The sequence below is a fragment of the Oncorhynchus mykiss genome, chromosome 4 (genome assembly GCF_013265735.2).
Source record: "Oncorhynchus mykiss isolate Arlee chromosome 4, USDA_OmykA_1.1, whole genome shotgun sequence".
NCBI lineage: Eukaryota > Metazoa > Chordata > Actinopteri > Salmoniformes > Salmonidae > Oncorhynchus > Oncorhynchus mykiss.
In genome coordinates, this window is record NC_048568.1 from 4,135,311 (window position 1) to 4,150,828 (window position 15,518).

General features: G+C 44.1%; 1 protein-coding gene across 2 annotated transcripts; it reads left to right on the forward strand.

Moving 5' to 3' along the window:
- Positions 1 to 255: 255 nt before the first annotated feature.
- On the forward strand, positions 256 to 14,125 carry LOC110521941 (gastrula zinc finger protein XlCGF17.1). Of its 2 annotated transcripts, none has more exons than XM_036975496.1 (2): positions 256 to 1,162; positions 10,839 to 10,897. In XM_036975496.1, the coding sequence occupies exons 1-2, from the start codon at positions 847 to 849 to the stop codon at positions 10,844 to 10,846; spliced, it is 324 nt and encodes a 107-aa protein (XP_036831391.1). In that variant the 5' UTR covers positions 256 to 846; the 3' UTR covers positions 10,847 to 10,897. The 2 variants fall into 2 exon arrangements, with proteins under 2 accessions (XP_036831391.1, XP_021455592.2); XM_021599917.2 differs by lacking the exon at positions 10,839 to 10,897 and adding an exon at positions 12,623 to 14,125 and having other exon boundaries at positions 272 to 1,162.
- The last annotated feature ends 1,393 nt before the right edge of the window (positions 14,126 to 15,518 follow it).

The window sequence follows — 15,518 nt, forward strand, 5'->3', positions numbered from 1 at the left end:
CTAGTCTGTTCATTATATACATCTACATGATGTATTGTTACACCATGTAGGAGAAGTATATACCTAGTCTGTTCATTATATACATCTACATGATGTGTTGTTACACCATGTAGGAGCAGTATATACCTAGTCTGTTCATTATATACATCTACATGATGTATTGTTACACCATGTAGGAGCAGTATAGACCTAGTCTGTTCATTATTTATATACCTCTACATGATGTATTGTTACACCATGTTGGAGCAGTATAGACCTAGTCTGTTCCTTATATACATCTATATGAGGTATTGTTACACCTTGTAGGAGCAGTATAGATCTACTGTAGCTAGCTGCTAATTTAGATGTAGTATGACTTAATTAATGAAACTGCCTTAAAAATATGCTGTGGTAAACATGTTTTATTCGCACTAATCAATCAACACATTCCTGTCTTTGTATGTCTCAATATAATGGTATTATTTAATTAAATCCATTTAAAATAATCTTTGTCTGAAAATAAAATATGATCCTCAATTGCGTTTCCCACTCCAGTCAGCAGACGGCGATGTGCGTCTTTCGGGCGTTGCTGCTAGCGTGACGTATAATCTAGTGGACGGTTCTTCATAAACAGTTCGTCAAACACCTCGGTAGCTTGCTATCCAACATAGCCGAAATATTCCAGCTGTTTATACGCTTTCGGCGTATATTAGCTAATGTGTTTTAGACACACTTCTGTCGTATCTACTTGTTAACCTATTTAATTTAATATTACGTAATTGTTTATTAGTCAGCTATAGTAGCTGGCTGGGTAAGTTAGCACTAGCATGGTCACTAATGATAGCTGGCTAGCTAACATCCCCGAACATGAGCTCCCTAAACTTCTCCCCTCCTGTTAAAGAAGAGGAAGTCTGCTGGACGGAGGAAGAGGGTCTGTGGCTGAACGTTGTGGTGAAAGAGGAGGAAGAGGATGTCAAAATACAAAAACAAGTAGAGGGTGAGGCTGTTACAGTGGAAGAAGAAGAGAAAGGCTCGTTCAGAGTGAAAGAGGAGGATGTTACAGTCAAAGAGGAGGAAGAGAAAGAGGAGGATACAGTTTTTGGAGTGAAGAAGGAAGGGGAGATTACTATCACATTGAAAGATGAAGATGAAGAGGAGGAGATAGGATATCTGATTAACACCAGTAAGTACTTCCTTAAATCGGTATTTAACTTTGGATATTCGGTGTTGGCTCGTCAATACCTCTTCAATGAAGGACCCTAGGATGATGACCGATGTCTACAATCAGACGGCGCAGAGAGCAAGCTACCCCTTGTTTTTTCCGTTCTGTTTCCAAAAAGTGACTTAACATATATATTTAAGAAGGGTCTATCTGCTGACCGCAGACTGGGGGGCACGGCATGTAGTGATTTTTGTGTAGTGATGATTTACTACACACTGTGCCATGTGAGAGTTGAGTTGGCTACACCAAAGATTATGGATATACTAACAAGATGTCTCTCCGACCAAACAAGGGAAGTCGTTGTCCACAAAGCGGCACTGAGGGTTCTCTAGCTCCCGCCTCCCCTTTCTTTGGGTATACTTCTTATTATTGTCATCCATTGTAATCCACAGACATGAACACACCATTCTATACAGTCCACCTGGTAGAAGTTCGTATCTAACAGATGAAAATCTCTTTTAGGAACTTAGAAAGAGGGGGAGTCTACAGCTGCAAAAACTAGGATTGTGCCTTTGGCTTCTGGACAACGAAATAAAGTGGATATGAAAACCAATAGAACAGGAGAGAAATGGCATAGTGGTGGGTCCAATAGAACAGGAGAGAAATGACATAGTGGTGGATCCAATAGAACAGGAGAGAAATTACATTGTGGTGGATCTAATAGAACGAGAGAAAATTACATAGTGGTGGGTCCAATAGAACAGGAGAGAAGTGGCATGGTGGTGTGTCCAATAGAACAGGAGAGAATTGACATAGTGGTGGGTCCAATAGAACAGGAGAGAAATGGCATAGTGGTGGGCCCAAGAGGTAAATAAATTGAGATACATTTGCCCAAATTATATAATAACTCCTGTCTATACAGAAAGAAAGAAAATCCTTTACCAGAAAGTGTGACGTTGCCACAGAGGAATCAGGGATCATTAGCTTCTTTAAAAAAATAGCTGTGTATGGTTTCAAATCACAAGCTTGTAGGCTTATGCCTATTTGGGCAGTGTGTGTGGCAATAGGCCTCGCTGATTACGGAGTTGCGGCTGTCAGTGAAAAGCATCTCAAATAGGTATGAAGATAATGTCTCTTGAGTATAATTTAAAATGTTGAGTCAAGAAGAAGGGGTTGTGTGGTGAAGATATAGGTGAGTCTCTTTAGAAAAAGTGTAGTACTGTAGAAACACCCTCCGACATGAAGGGCTTCCCCAGTATAGTACTGTAGAAACACCCTCCAACATGAAGGGCTTCCCCAGTATAGTACTGTAGAAACACCCTCCGACATGAAGGGCTTCCCCGGTATAGTACTGTAGAAACATCCTCCGACATGAAGGGCTTCCCCAGTATAGTACTGTAGAAACACCCTCCGACATGAAGGGCTTCCCCAGTATAGTACTGTAGAAACACCCTCCAACATGAAGGGCTTCCCCAGTATAGTACTGTAGAAACACCCTCCGACATGAAGGGCTTCCCCAGTATAGTACTGTAAAAACATCCTCCGACATGAAGGGCTTCCCCAGTATAGTACTGTAGAAACACCCTCCGACATGAAGGGCTTCCCCAGTATAGTACTGTAGAAACACCCTCCGACATGAAGGGCTTCCCCAGTATTGTACTGTAGAAACACTCTCCGACATGAAGGGCTTCCCCAGTATAGTACTGTAGAAACACCCTCCGACATGAAGGGCTTCCCCAGTATAGTACTGTAGAAACACCCTCCGACATGAAGGGCTTCCCCAGTATAGTACTGTAGAAACACCCTCCGACATGAAGGGCTTCCCCAGTATAGTACTGTAGAAACACCCTCCGACATGAAGGGCTTCCCCAGTATAGTACTGTAGAAACACCCTCCGACATGAAGGGCTTCCCCAGTATAGTACTGTAGAAACACCCTCCGACATGAAGGGCTTCCCCAGTATAGTACTGTAGAAACACCTTCCGACATGAAGGGCTTCCCCAGTATTGTACTGTAGAAACACCCTCCGACATGAAGGGCTTCCCCAGTATAGTACTGTAGAAACACCCTCCGACATGAAGGGCTTCCCCAGTATAGTACTGTAGAAACACCCTCCGACATGAAGGGCTTCCCCAGTGTAGTACTGTAGAAACACCCTCTGACATGAAGGGCTGCCCTTGTGTAGTACTGTAGAAACACCCTCCGACATGAAGGGCTTCCCCAGTATAGTACTGTAGAAACACCCTCCGACATGAAGGGCTTCCCCAGTATTGTACTGTAGAAACACTCTCCGACATGAAGGGCTTCCCCAGTATAGTACTGTAGAAACACCCTCCGACATGTAGGGCTTCCCCAGTATAGTACTGTAGAAACACCCTCCGACATGAAGGGCTTCCCCAGTATAGTACTGTAGAAACACCCTCCGACATGAAGGGCTTCCCCAGTATAGTACTGTAGAAACACCCTCCGACATGAAGGGCTTCCCCAGTATAGTACTGTAGAAACACCCTCCGACATGAAGGGCTTCCCCAGTATAGTACTGTAGAAACACCCTCCGACATGAAGGGCTTCCCCAGTATAGTACTGTAGAAACACCCTCCGACATGAAGGGCTTCCCCAGTATAGTACTGTAGAAACACCCTCCGACATGAAGGGCTTCCCCAGTATAGTACTGTAGAAACACCCTCCGACATGAAGGGCTTCCCCAGTATAGTACTGTAGAAACACCCTCCGACATGAAGGGCTTCCCCAGTATAGTACTGTAGAAACACCCTCCGACATGAAGGGCTTCCCCAGTATAGTACTGTAGAAACACCCTCCGACATGAAGGGCTTCCCCAGTATAGTACTGTAGAAACACCCTCCAACATGAAGGGCTTCCCCAGTATAGTACTGTAGAAACACCCTCCGACATGAAGGGCTTCCCCAGTATAGTACTGTAGAAACATCCTCCGACATGAAGGGCTTCCCCAGTATAGTACTGTAGAAACACCCTCCGACATGAAGGGCTTCCCCAGTATAGTACTGTAGAAACACCCTCCGACATGAAGGGCTTCCCCAGTATAGTACTGTAGAAACACCCTCCGACATGAAGGGCTTCCCCAGTATTGTACTGTAGAAACACTCTCCGACTTGAAGGGCTTCCCCAGTATAGTACTGTAGAAACACCCTCCGACATGAAGGGCTTCCCCAGTATAGTACTGTAGAAACACCCTCCGACATGAAGGGCTTCCCCAGTATAGTACTGTAGAAACACCCTCCGACATGAAGGGCTTCCCCAGTATAGTACTGTAGAAACACCCTCCGACATGAAGGGCTTCCCCAGTATAGTACTGTAGAAACACCCTCCGACATGAAGGGCTTCCCCAGTATAGTACTGTAGAAACACCCTCCGACATGAAGGGCTTCCCCAGTATAGTACTGTAGAAACACCCTCCGACATGAAGGGCTTCCCCAGTATAGTACTGTAGAAACACCCTCCGACATGAAGGGCTTCCCCAGTATTGTACTGTAGAAACACCCTCCGACATGAAGGGCTTCCCCAGTATAGTACTGTAGAAACACCCTCCGACATGAAGGGCTTCCCCAGTATAGTACTGTAGAAACACCCTCCGACATGAAGGGCTTCCCCAGTGTAGTACTGTAGAAACACCCTCTGACATGAAGGGCTTCCTTTGTGTAGTACTGTAGAAACACCCTCCGACATGAAGGGCTTCCCCAATATAGTACTGTAGAAACACCCTCCGACATGAAGGGCTTCCCCAGTATAGTACTGTAGAAACACCCTCCGACATGAAGGGCTTCCCCAGTATAGTACTGTAGAAACACCCTCCGACATGAAGGGCTTCCCCAGTATTGTACTGTAGAAACACTCTCCGACATGAAGGGCTTCCCCAGTATAGTACTGTAGAAACACCCTCCGACATGAAGGGCTTCCCCAGTATAGTACTGTAGAAACACCCTCCGACATGAAGGCCTTCCCCAGTATAGTACTGTAGAAACACCCTCCGACATGAAGGGCTTCCCCAGTATAGTACTGTAGAAACATCCTCCGACATGAAGGGCTTCCCCAGTATAGTACTGTAGAAACACCCTCCGACATGAAGGGCTTCCCCAGTATAGTACTGTAGAAACACCCTCCGACATGAAGGGCTTCCCCAGTATAGTACTGTAGAAACACCCTCCGACATGAAGGGCTTCCCCAGTATTGTACTGTAGAAACACTCTCCGACATGAAGGGCTTCCCCAGTATAGTACTGTAGAAACACCCTCCGACATGAAGGGCTTCCCCAGTATAGTACTGTAGAAACACCCTCCGACATGAAGGGCTTCCCCAGTGTAGTACTTTGGAAACACCCTCTGACATGAAGGGCTTCCCTTGTGTAGTACTGTAGAAACACCCTCCGACATGAAGGGCTTCCCCAATATAGTACTGTAGAAACACCCTCCGACATGAAGGGCTTCCCCAGTATAGTACTGTAGAAACACCCTCCGACATGAAGGGCTTCCCCAGTATAGTACTGTAGAAACACCCTCCGACATGAAGGGCTTCCCCAGTATAGTACTGTAGAAACACCCTCCGACATGAAGGGCTTCCCCAGTATAGTACTGTAGAAACACCCTCCGACATGAAGGGCTTCCCCAGTATAGTACTGTAGAAACACCCTCCGACATGAAGGGCTTCCCCAGTATAGTACTGTAGAAACACCCTCCGACATGAAGGGCTTCCCTAGTATTGTACTGTAGAAACACCCTCCGACATGAAGGGCTTACCCAGTATTGTACTGTAGAAACACTCTCCGACATGAAGGGCTTCCCCAGTATAGTACTGTAGAAACACCCTCCGACATGAAGGGCTTCCCCAGTATAGTACTGTAGAAACACCCTCCGACATGAAGGGCTTCCCCAGTATAGTACTGTAGAAACACCCTCCGACATGAAGGGCTTCCCCAGTATAGTTCTGTAGAAACACCCTCCGACATGAAGGGCTTCCCCAGTATTGTACTGTAGAAACACCCTCCGACATGAAGGGCTTCCCCAGTATAGTACTGTAGAAACACCCTCCGACATGAAGGGCTTCCCCAGTATAGTACTGTAGAAACACCCTCCGACATGAAGGGCTTCCCCAGTATTGTACTGTAGAAACACCCTCCAACACCAACATGAAGGGCTTCCCCAGTATAGTACTGTAGAAACACCCTCCAACACCAACATGAAGGGCTTCCCCAGTATAGTACTGTAGAAACACCCTCCGACATGAAGGGCTTCCCCAGTATTGTACTGTAGAAACACCCTCCGACATGAAGGGCTTCCCCAGTATTGTACTGTAGAAACACTCTCCGACATGAAGGGCTTCCCCAGTATAGTACTGTAGAAACACCCTCCGACATGAAGGGCTTCCCCAGTTTAGTACTGTAGAAACACCCTCCGACATGAAGGGCTTCCCCAGTATAGTACTGTAGAAACACCCTCCAACATGAAGGGCTTCCCCAGTATTGTACTGTAGAAACACCCTCCAACACCAACATGAAGGGCTTCCCCAGTATAGTACTGTAGAAACACCCTCCGACATGAAGGGCTTCCCCAGTATCGTACTGTAGAAACACCCTCCGACATGAAGGGCTTCCCCAGTATTGTACTGTAGAAACACTCTCCGACATGAAGGGCTTCCCCAGTATAGTACTGTAGAAACACCCTCCGACATGAAGGGCTTCCCCAGTATAGTACTGTAGAAACACCCTCCGACATGAAGGGCTTCCCCAGTATAGTACTGTAGAAACACCCTCCGACATGAAGGGCTTCCCCAGTATAGTACTGTAGAAACACCCTCCGACATGAAGGGCTTCCCCAGTATAGTACTGTAGAAACACCCTCCGACATGAAGGGCTTCCCCAGTATAGTACTGTAGAAACACCCTCCGACATGAAGGGCTTCCCCAGTATAGTACTGTAGAAACACCCTCCGACATGAAGGGCTTCCCCAGTATTGTACTGTAGAAACACCCTCCGACATGAAGGGCTTCCCCAGTATAGTACTGTAGAAACACCCTCCGACATGAAGGGCTTCCCCAGTATAGTACTGTAGAAACACCCTCCGACATGAAGGGCTTCCCCAGTGTAGTACTGTAGAAACACCCTCTGACATGAAGGGCTTCCCTTGTGTAGTACTGTAGAAACACCCTCCGACATGAAGGGCTTCCCCAATATAGTACTGTAGAAACACCCTCCGACATGAAGGGCTTCCCCAGTATAGTACTGTAGAAACACCCTCCGACATGAAGGGCTTCCCCAGTATAGTACTGTAGAAACACCCTCCGACATGAAGGGCTTCCCCAGTATTGTACTGTAGAAACACTCTCCGACATGAAGGGCTTCCCCAGTATAGTACTGTAGAAACACCCTCCGACATGAAGGGCTTCCCCAGTATAGTACTGTAGAAACACCCTCCGACATGAAGGGCTTCCCCAGTATAGTACTGTAGAAACACCCTCCGACATGAAGGGCTTCCCCAGTATAGTACTGTAGAAACACCCTCCGACATGAAGGGCTTCCCCAGTATAGTACTGTAGAAACACCCTCCGACATGAAGGGCTTCCCCAGTATAGTACTGTAGAAATACCCTCCGACATGAAGGGCTTCCCCAGTATAGTACTGTAGAAACACCCTCCGACATGAAGGGCTTCCCCAGTATTGTACTGTAGAAACACTCTCCGACATGAAGGGCTTCCCCAGTATAGTACTGTAGAAACACCCTCCGACATGAAGGGCTTCCCCAGTATAGTACTGTAGAAACACCCTCCGACATGAAGGGCTTCCCCAGTGTAGTACTGTGGAAACACCCTCTGACATGAAGGGCTTCCCTTGTGTAGTACTGTAGAAACACCCTCCGACATGAAGGGCTTCCCCAATATAGTACTGTAGAAACACCCTCCGACATGAAGGGCTTCCCCAGTATAGTACTGTAGAAACACCCTCCGACATGAAGGGCTTCCCCAGTATAGTACTGTAGAAACACCCTCCGACATGAAGGGCTTCCCCAGTATAGTACTGTAGAAACACCCTCCGACATGAAGGGCTTCCCCAGTATAGTACTGTAGAAACACCCTCCGACATGAAGGGCTTCCCCAGTATAGTACTGTAGAAACACCCTCCGACATGAAGGGCTTCCCCAGTATAGTACTGTAGAAACACCCTCCGACATGAAGGGCTTCCCTAGTATTGTACTGTAGAAACACCCTCCGACATGAAGAGCTTACCCAGTATTGTACTGTAGAAACACTCTCCGACATGAAGGGCTTCCCCAGTATAGTACTGTAGAAACACCCTCCGACATGAAGGGCTTCCCCAGTATAGTACTGTAGAAACACCCTCCGACATGAAGGGCTTCCCCAGTATAGTACTGTAGAAACACCCTCCGACATGAAGGGCTTCCCCAGTATAGTTCTGTAGAAACACCCTCCGACATGAAGGGCTTCCCCAGTATTGTACTGTAGAAACACCCTCCGACATGAAGGGCTTCCCCAGTATAGTACTGTAGAAACACCCTCCGACATGAAGGGCTTCCCCAGTATAGTACTGTAGAAACACCCTCCGACATGAAGGGCTTCCCCAGTATTGTACTGTAGAAACACCCTCCAACACCAACATGAAGGGCTTCCCCAGTATAGTACTGTAGAAACACCCTCCAACACCAACATGAAGGGCTTCCCCAGTATAGTACTGTAGAAACACCCTCCGACATGAAGGGCTTCCCCAGTATTGTACTGTAGAAACACCCTCCGACATGAAGGGCTTCCCCAGTATTGTACTGTAGAAACACTCTCCGACATGAAGGGCTTCCCCAGTATAGTACTGTAGAAACACCCTCCGACATGAAGGGCTTCCCCAGTTTAGTACTGTAGAAACACCCTCCGACATGAAGGGCTTCCCCAGTATAGTACTGTAGAAACACCCTCCAACATGAAGGGCTTCCCCAGTATTGTACTGTAGAAACACCCTCCAACACCAACATGAAGGGCTTCCCCAGTATAGTACTGTAGAAACACCCTCCGACATGAAGGGCTTCCCCAGTATAGTACTGTAGAAACACCCTCCGACATGAAGGGCTTCCCCAGTATAGTACTGTAGAAACACCCTCCGACATGAAGGGCTTCCCCAGTATTGTACTGTAGAAACACCCTCCGACATGAAGGGCTTCCCCAGTATAGTACTGTAGAAACACCCTCCGACATGAAGGGCTTCCCCAGTTTAGTACTGTAGAAACACCCTCCAACATGAAGGGCTTCCCCAGTATTGTACTTTAGAAACACCCTCCAACACCAACATGAAGGGCTTCCCCAGTATAGTACTGTAGAAACACCCTCCGACATGAAGGGCTTCCCCAGTATAGTACTGTAGAAACACCCTCCGACATGAAGGGCTTCCCCAGTATAGTACTGTAGAAACACCCTCCGACATGAAGGGCTTCCCCAGTATAGTACTGTAGAAACACCCTCCGACATGAAGGGCTTCCCCAGTATAGTACTGTAGAAACACCCTCCGACATGAAGGGCTTCCCCAGTATAGTACTGTAGAAACACCCTCCGACATGAAGGGCTTCCCCAGTATAGTACTGTAGAAACACCCTCCGACATGAAGGGCTTCCCCAGTATTGTACGGTAGAAACACCCTCCGACATGAAGGGCTTCCCCAGTATTGTACGGTAGAAACACCCTCCAACATTAAGGGCTTCCCCAGTATAGTACTGTAGAAACACCCTCCAACATGAAGGGCTTCCCCAGTATTGTGCTGTAGAAACACCCTCCAACATGAAGGGCTTCCCCAGTATAGTACTGTAGAAACACCCTCCAACATGAAGGGCTTCCCCAGTATAGTACTGTAGAAACACCCTCCAACATGAAGGGCTTCTCCGGTATAGTCCTGTAGATACACCCTCCAAGGATAATTTGTCTTTCTGATTTTGAATTGTAAGACAAAATTATTAGTCCATACTGCTGTAACCCATAGTAACATATTAGATAACATTCACAACATGGAACAACAGTAACCTTAGTAACACATTGGATAACACTCACATGGAACAACAGTAACCATAGTAACATTTTTTCCCCAAAAAAATCTAAAGGAAGTTTGTTCTGAAGTGTCTGTCCTCTATCTGAGAGAGAATAAAAAATGTTTTTAACCCCTTATTTATGTCACTAAAGTCTTTTCACATTTTGTTACGTTACAGCCTTATTCTACAATGGATTAAATAAATACAAATCCTCATCAATCTACACATAATACCCCATAATGACATCACAATACCTCATAATAACAAAGTGAAAATAGGTTTTTAGAAATAAAATCACATTTAATATAAAGAAAAAACAAATACCTTATTTACGTAATTATTCAGTCCCTTTGCTATGAGACTTGAGTTCTTGACTTGAGTTCAGGTGCATCCTGTATCCATTAATCATCCTTGAGATGTTTCTACAACTTGATTGGCGTCCACCTGTGGTAAATTCAGTTGATTGGAAATTATTTGGAAAAGCTCACACCTGTCTGGCTACCACAGCATTCTGCAGCATTTTGCTACACTCGCATTAACATCTGCTAACCATGTGTATGTGACAAATAAAATTTGATTTGATTTTGAAGCGATACGCCATCCCATCTGGTTTGCGCTTAGTGGGACTATCATTTGTTTTTCAACAGGACAATGACCCAATACACCTCCAGGCTGTGTAAGGGCTATTTGACCAAAAATGAGAGTGATGGAGTGCTGCATCAGATGACCTGGCCTCCACAATCACCCAACTTCAACTCAATTGAGATGGTTTGGGATGAATTGGACCGCAGAGTGAAGGAAAAGCAGACGAGTGCTCAGCATATGTGGGAACTCCTTCAAGACTGTTTGAAAAGCATTCCAGGTGAAGCTGGTTGAGAGAATGCCAAGAGTGTGCAAAGCTGTCATCAAGGCAAAGGGTGGCTACAAATATATTTTGATTTGTTTACCACTTTTTTGGTTACTACATGATTCCATATGTGTTATTTCATAGTTGTCATGTCTTCACTATTATTCAACAATGTAGAAAATAGTAAAAATAAATCAAAACCCTTGAATGAGCAGGTATGTCTGTAACCGATGTGAAATGGCTAGCTAGTTAGCCGTGGTGCGCGCTAATAGCGTTTCAATTGGTGACTTCACTCGCTATACTGTTACATTGATGCTGTTGACCCAGATCACTGGTTGCTGCGGAAAAGGAGGAGGTCAAAAGGGGGTGAGTGTAAACGATGCGATATGGCTAGCTAGTTTGCGGTTCTGCGCGCTAAAAGCGTTTTAATCGATGACGTCACTTGCTCTGAGACCTTGAGATAGTCGTTCCCCTTGCTCTGAAAGGGCCGTGGCTTTTGTGGAGCGATGGGTAACGATGCTTCGTGGGTGAATGTTGCTGATGTGTGCAGAGGGTCCCCGGATCGGGCGAGGGGACAGAAGCTATACTCTTACATGTCCAAACTTTTGACTGGTACTGTATATCTCATTAATGTTTTAACATTCAGTTACAAAAAGTAACTTTCTTACCACTTCTTCCATAGTCAAACATGTAAGGAAAGATTGTTTTTAAATCAAAAGGGATGCTGTAAAAATTGTTTTGAATTCAAATGGATTTACCCAGCCTACAAAGCACTACAGCCACTCTGTGATGACCAGTTCTGCTCTTTTATTGAGGGATATAGTCTAGATTACACCTCATAGGAAGATACTAGATACTGTTTGTCTTTGGCAGGAGAGAGACCAGACTCTCACTATGACAGCAGGAAGAGTCCTTCAGGGAAACAAGACCCAGAGACACCCAAACCAGCGAGACAACACCACTGCTCCCATTGTGAAAAGAGTTTGCTGGTTAGGGAACCTAAAACGCCATGAGAGGATACACACAGGAGAAAAGCCATACCACCGCTTCCAATGTGAAAAGAGATTTTCCAGATCAGGGGACTTAAAAGCTCATGAGTGAATTAGTGAATAGACACAGAGCTTAATGTGAGTTTTCTTGAGTAGCACTCCTGATCTTGCGCTGATAGTGCACTGTAATATTCAGAATACATTGTAAAAATCTAAATTCTTCGCTCACCATTTTTGCTCCAGGCAGATATACTACATCCATAACTAGCGGTTTCCTCATCAGGAGGGAGGTGTTTCTGCAATCAAATTGTGTGCGCATCGCCCTCGTGCTGCAATTTTAGCAAACACAGAAAGGGGCCGATATTGGAGACCAAAAGTCGTCTGGCACAGTGCTTAGGATTTCAACAACTTGAATAACTTATTTCTGGCCTACAATCATCGATGTTACTACTAATTTGAAAACAAGACAAACTAGAACTTTCTCACTTGACTGTCTTAAGACAATTGTCAAATAATTTTAACATTCATTACAGACGTCAATTGTTGTACAACATGGCTACGCTTTTCTACCATCTGCCTGACTCTGTTCACACAGGAAAGAGAAGTGTCTATCTTGGATCCTCTGGGGAGCCTCAACAACTTCATGATGGTGACGAGGCAGAGAAAGGTCTCTCCAGATCCGAACTCCTCAAGAAGTACAAGCAGAGACCCACAGGGAAAAAATCTCACTGCTGCTCTGACTGTGGGAAGAGATTCACCTCCTCAGCAGGCATTACAATTCATCAAAGAATCCACACAGGAGAGAAACCTTATAGCTGTGATCAATGTGGGAAGAGATATCTCACATGTAGCAGTCTAACTAAACACCAGAGAACACACACAGGAGAGAAACTTTTTAGCTGCTCTGACTGTGGAAAGAGTTTTGTTTCTTCAGGATGTTTAGAATCACACCAGAGAACACACACAGGAGAGAAACCGTATAGATGTGATCAATGTGGGAAGAGTTTTGTTACTTCTAGCAGTCTGACTAAACACCAGAGAACACACACAGGAGAGAAACCGTATAACTGTAAACAATGTGGGAAGACTTTTAGTCAGTCATTCAGCCTGATATCACACCAGAGAACACACACAGGAGAGAAACCTTATAGCTGTGATCAATGTGGGAAGAGTTTTGTTACTTCTAGCAGTCTGACTATACACCAGAGAACACACACAGGAGAGAAACCTTATAGCTGTGATCAATGTGACAAGAGATACTCTAGTAAAAGATCTCTGATCAAACATCAGAAAAAACATACATGAAGGAGTTGTTTCACGATATCAATGAAATAAAATCTCAAAATGTAGAATGTTTTAACATTGTAGTAGGAGTATTTTAATGAAGTCACAATGTAGAACCCTAAACGTTTGCCCCCTGTTCAATTGATTTCAGTGTGATATGGATATTAGCCTCGGGAAAAATCCAGGCTTTGAAATGGAAGAGTACTATTTATGTGGTCTAACAAAAAGTGACTAACAAAAAAAGAGTGGTGTTGCACTTAACGCGTTGGCGACCCACTTGAATCAATATGTAGCTAGCTGTTTTCTACAAGTTGTCTTCTAACCAGTGATGTACACATTATTCCCAGATTCCGTGTGGTTTTTGAGCTGTTAGTTTGATGAGTAATGACAAATAAGTGTTCCATCTCTCCAAAATGTAGCTGACTGTCTTCTGCAGGTTGTCCTCCAACCAGTGAGGTAACAGGTAACTAATTTCCAGGTGTTTTTTGTTTGTTGTGTTAGTTTCAACAGCAGTACAACCTGATTTCCCCACTAATCGAAATCAGGGATTTATTGCTACTTGTCAAAACAAGTGTTTCTGGTGCTTGTGCAGTTTATAAGGTGCTTGTTTAATAAATAAAAGTAATATGGTTATTGTGGCAGATGTGTTTATATTGTACATTTCATGTCTAGGTTTTCAATATATCACAACCTGTTTCTGCATGTTGGTTATTGATTTGGACACGTTAAAACTGTATTTTGACATTGGGACTATCTGTTGCAGGGATTAAATTCCTATATGTTTTAATACCCAATTAAAATGAAACACTGTCAATTTCTAAGACTCTTATTTGCATAAAATGGACAGAGACCAGTCTCAAAATCAATCAGCAGCGTTTATTCTCGAGTACTGAACATGATACAGTTTACCACAGGTTATAAACTGAAAATTACGTCATTAGTTTCCGTACTTTCCCGTCTCATCTCCACTCCAGTACAATGGCTGTACAGTTCTCAAGCCTTCCCACATCGTAGATGAGCATTCTAGCCAGTCTGACTATAAGTTCATTCATTTCTACCAAGGAACAGACAGTCATTGTTCTAATTCTTGATTATATTCAGTACAAGGATTAAAAGAAAATTCAGACATCTATACAGTAACATAATAGTATTCTGATTAGTCAGTCCTGATTGAAATGTATACATAATTAGTCATTATTGATAAAAAATCCCTTAACACTATCCCACCAAAATAGCTAAATGTTGACCAATATACGTTCGGTTTTAGTTGAAAAGATGTAATTTTGTCAATGACTTTAAAACAACTTCATTTCAACGTACTTGCAGCCTATACACATGGACCCAGAATAATACATTTGCCAATAATCAATTTTATTAAGAAACTTATGTCACTCCAGTATTTCTTGACATAATTCAAACGCAAATAGTCTTCAGGGAAGTCTGTTGTACAACTGAATGAGTCTTCCGCATTTAACCCAACCCCTCTGAATCAGAGAAGTGTGGGGGGGTTGCCTTAAATCGACGTCCACGGCGAGATAACTGCCTTGCTAAATAAACAACAGATTTTTTACCTTGTCAGCTCCGGGATTCAGATCCAGCAACCTTTCGGTTACTGGCCCAACGATCTAATACACCTGCCTCATATTTCAAACATTCAGCCTGACAAAAGATACATGTTTTTATTATTCCATGCTGCACCATACCACGGGACGGTTGAGCTAACCTAGGCTAATGCGATTAGCATGACTTTGCAAGTAACAAGAACATTTCCCAGGACATAGATATATCTGATATTGGCAGTTTGCAGTTAGATTAACAATAATTTAAGCTATGTCCAATTTACAGTAACTTTTAAAGTGAAATAATACCATGCTATTGTTTGAGGAGAGTGTATAATTTTGAACATAAACTTATTAATAAACATATTAGGCACATTTGGGCAGTCTTGATACAACATTTTTACAGAAATGCAATGGTTCATTGGATCAGTCTAAAACTTTGCCCATACACTGCTGCCATCTAGTAGACAAAATCTAACTTGCACCTGGGCTGGAATAATACACTATGGCCTTTCTCTTGCATTTCAAAGATGTTGGTACAAAAAAATACAAAAGAACGGTTGTTTTTTCTTTGTATTATATTTTACTATTCTGTTATATTCTCCTACATTCCTTTAACATTTCCACAAATTTCAAAATATTTCCTTT

Excerpts from the sequence above, each read along its gene's own strand:
- LOC110521941 (XM_021599917.2), top strand. The coding sequence starts at position 847 with ATGAGCTCCCTAAACTTCTCCCCTCCTGTTAAAGAAGAGGAAGTCTGC. Across the intron at positions 1,163-12,622 it reads AGGATATCTGATTAACACCA|GAAAGAGAAGTGTCTATCTT; the intron begins GTAAGTACTTCC and ends CTGTTCACACAG.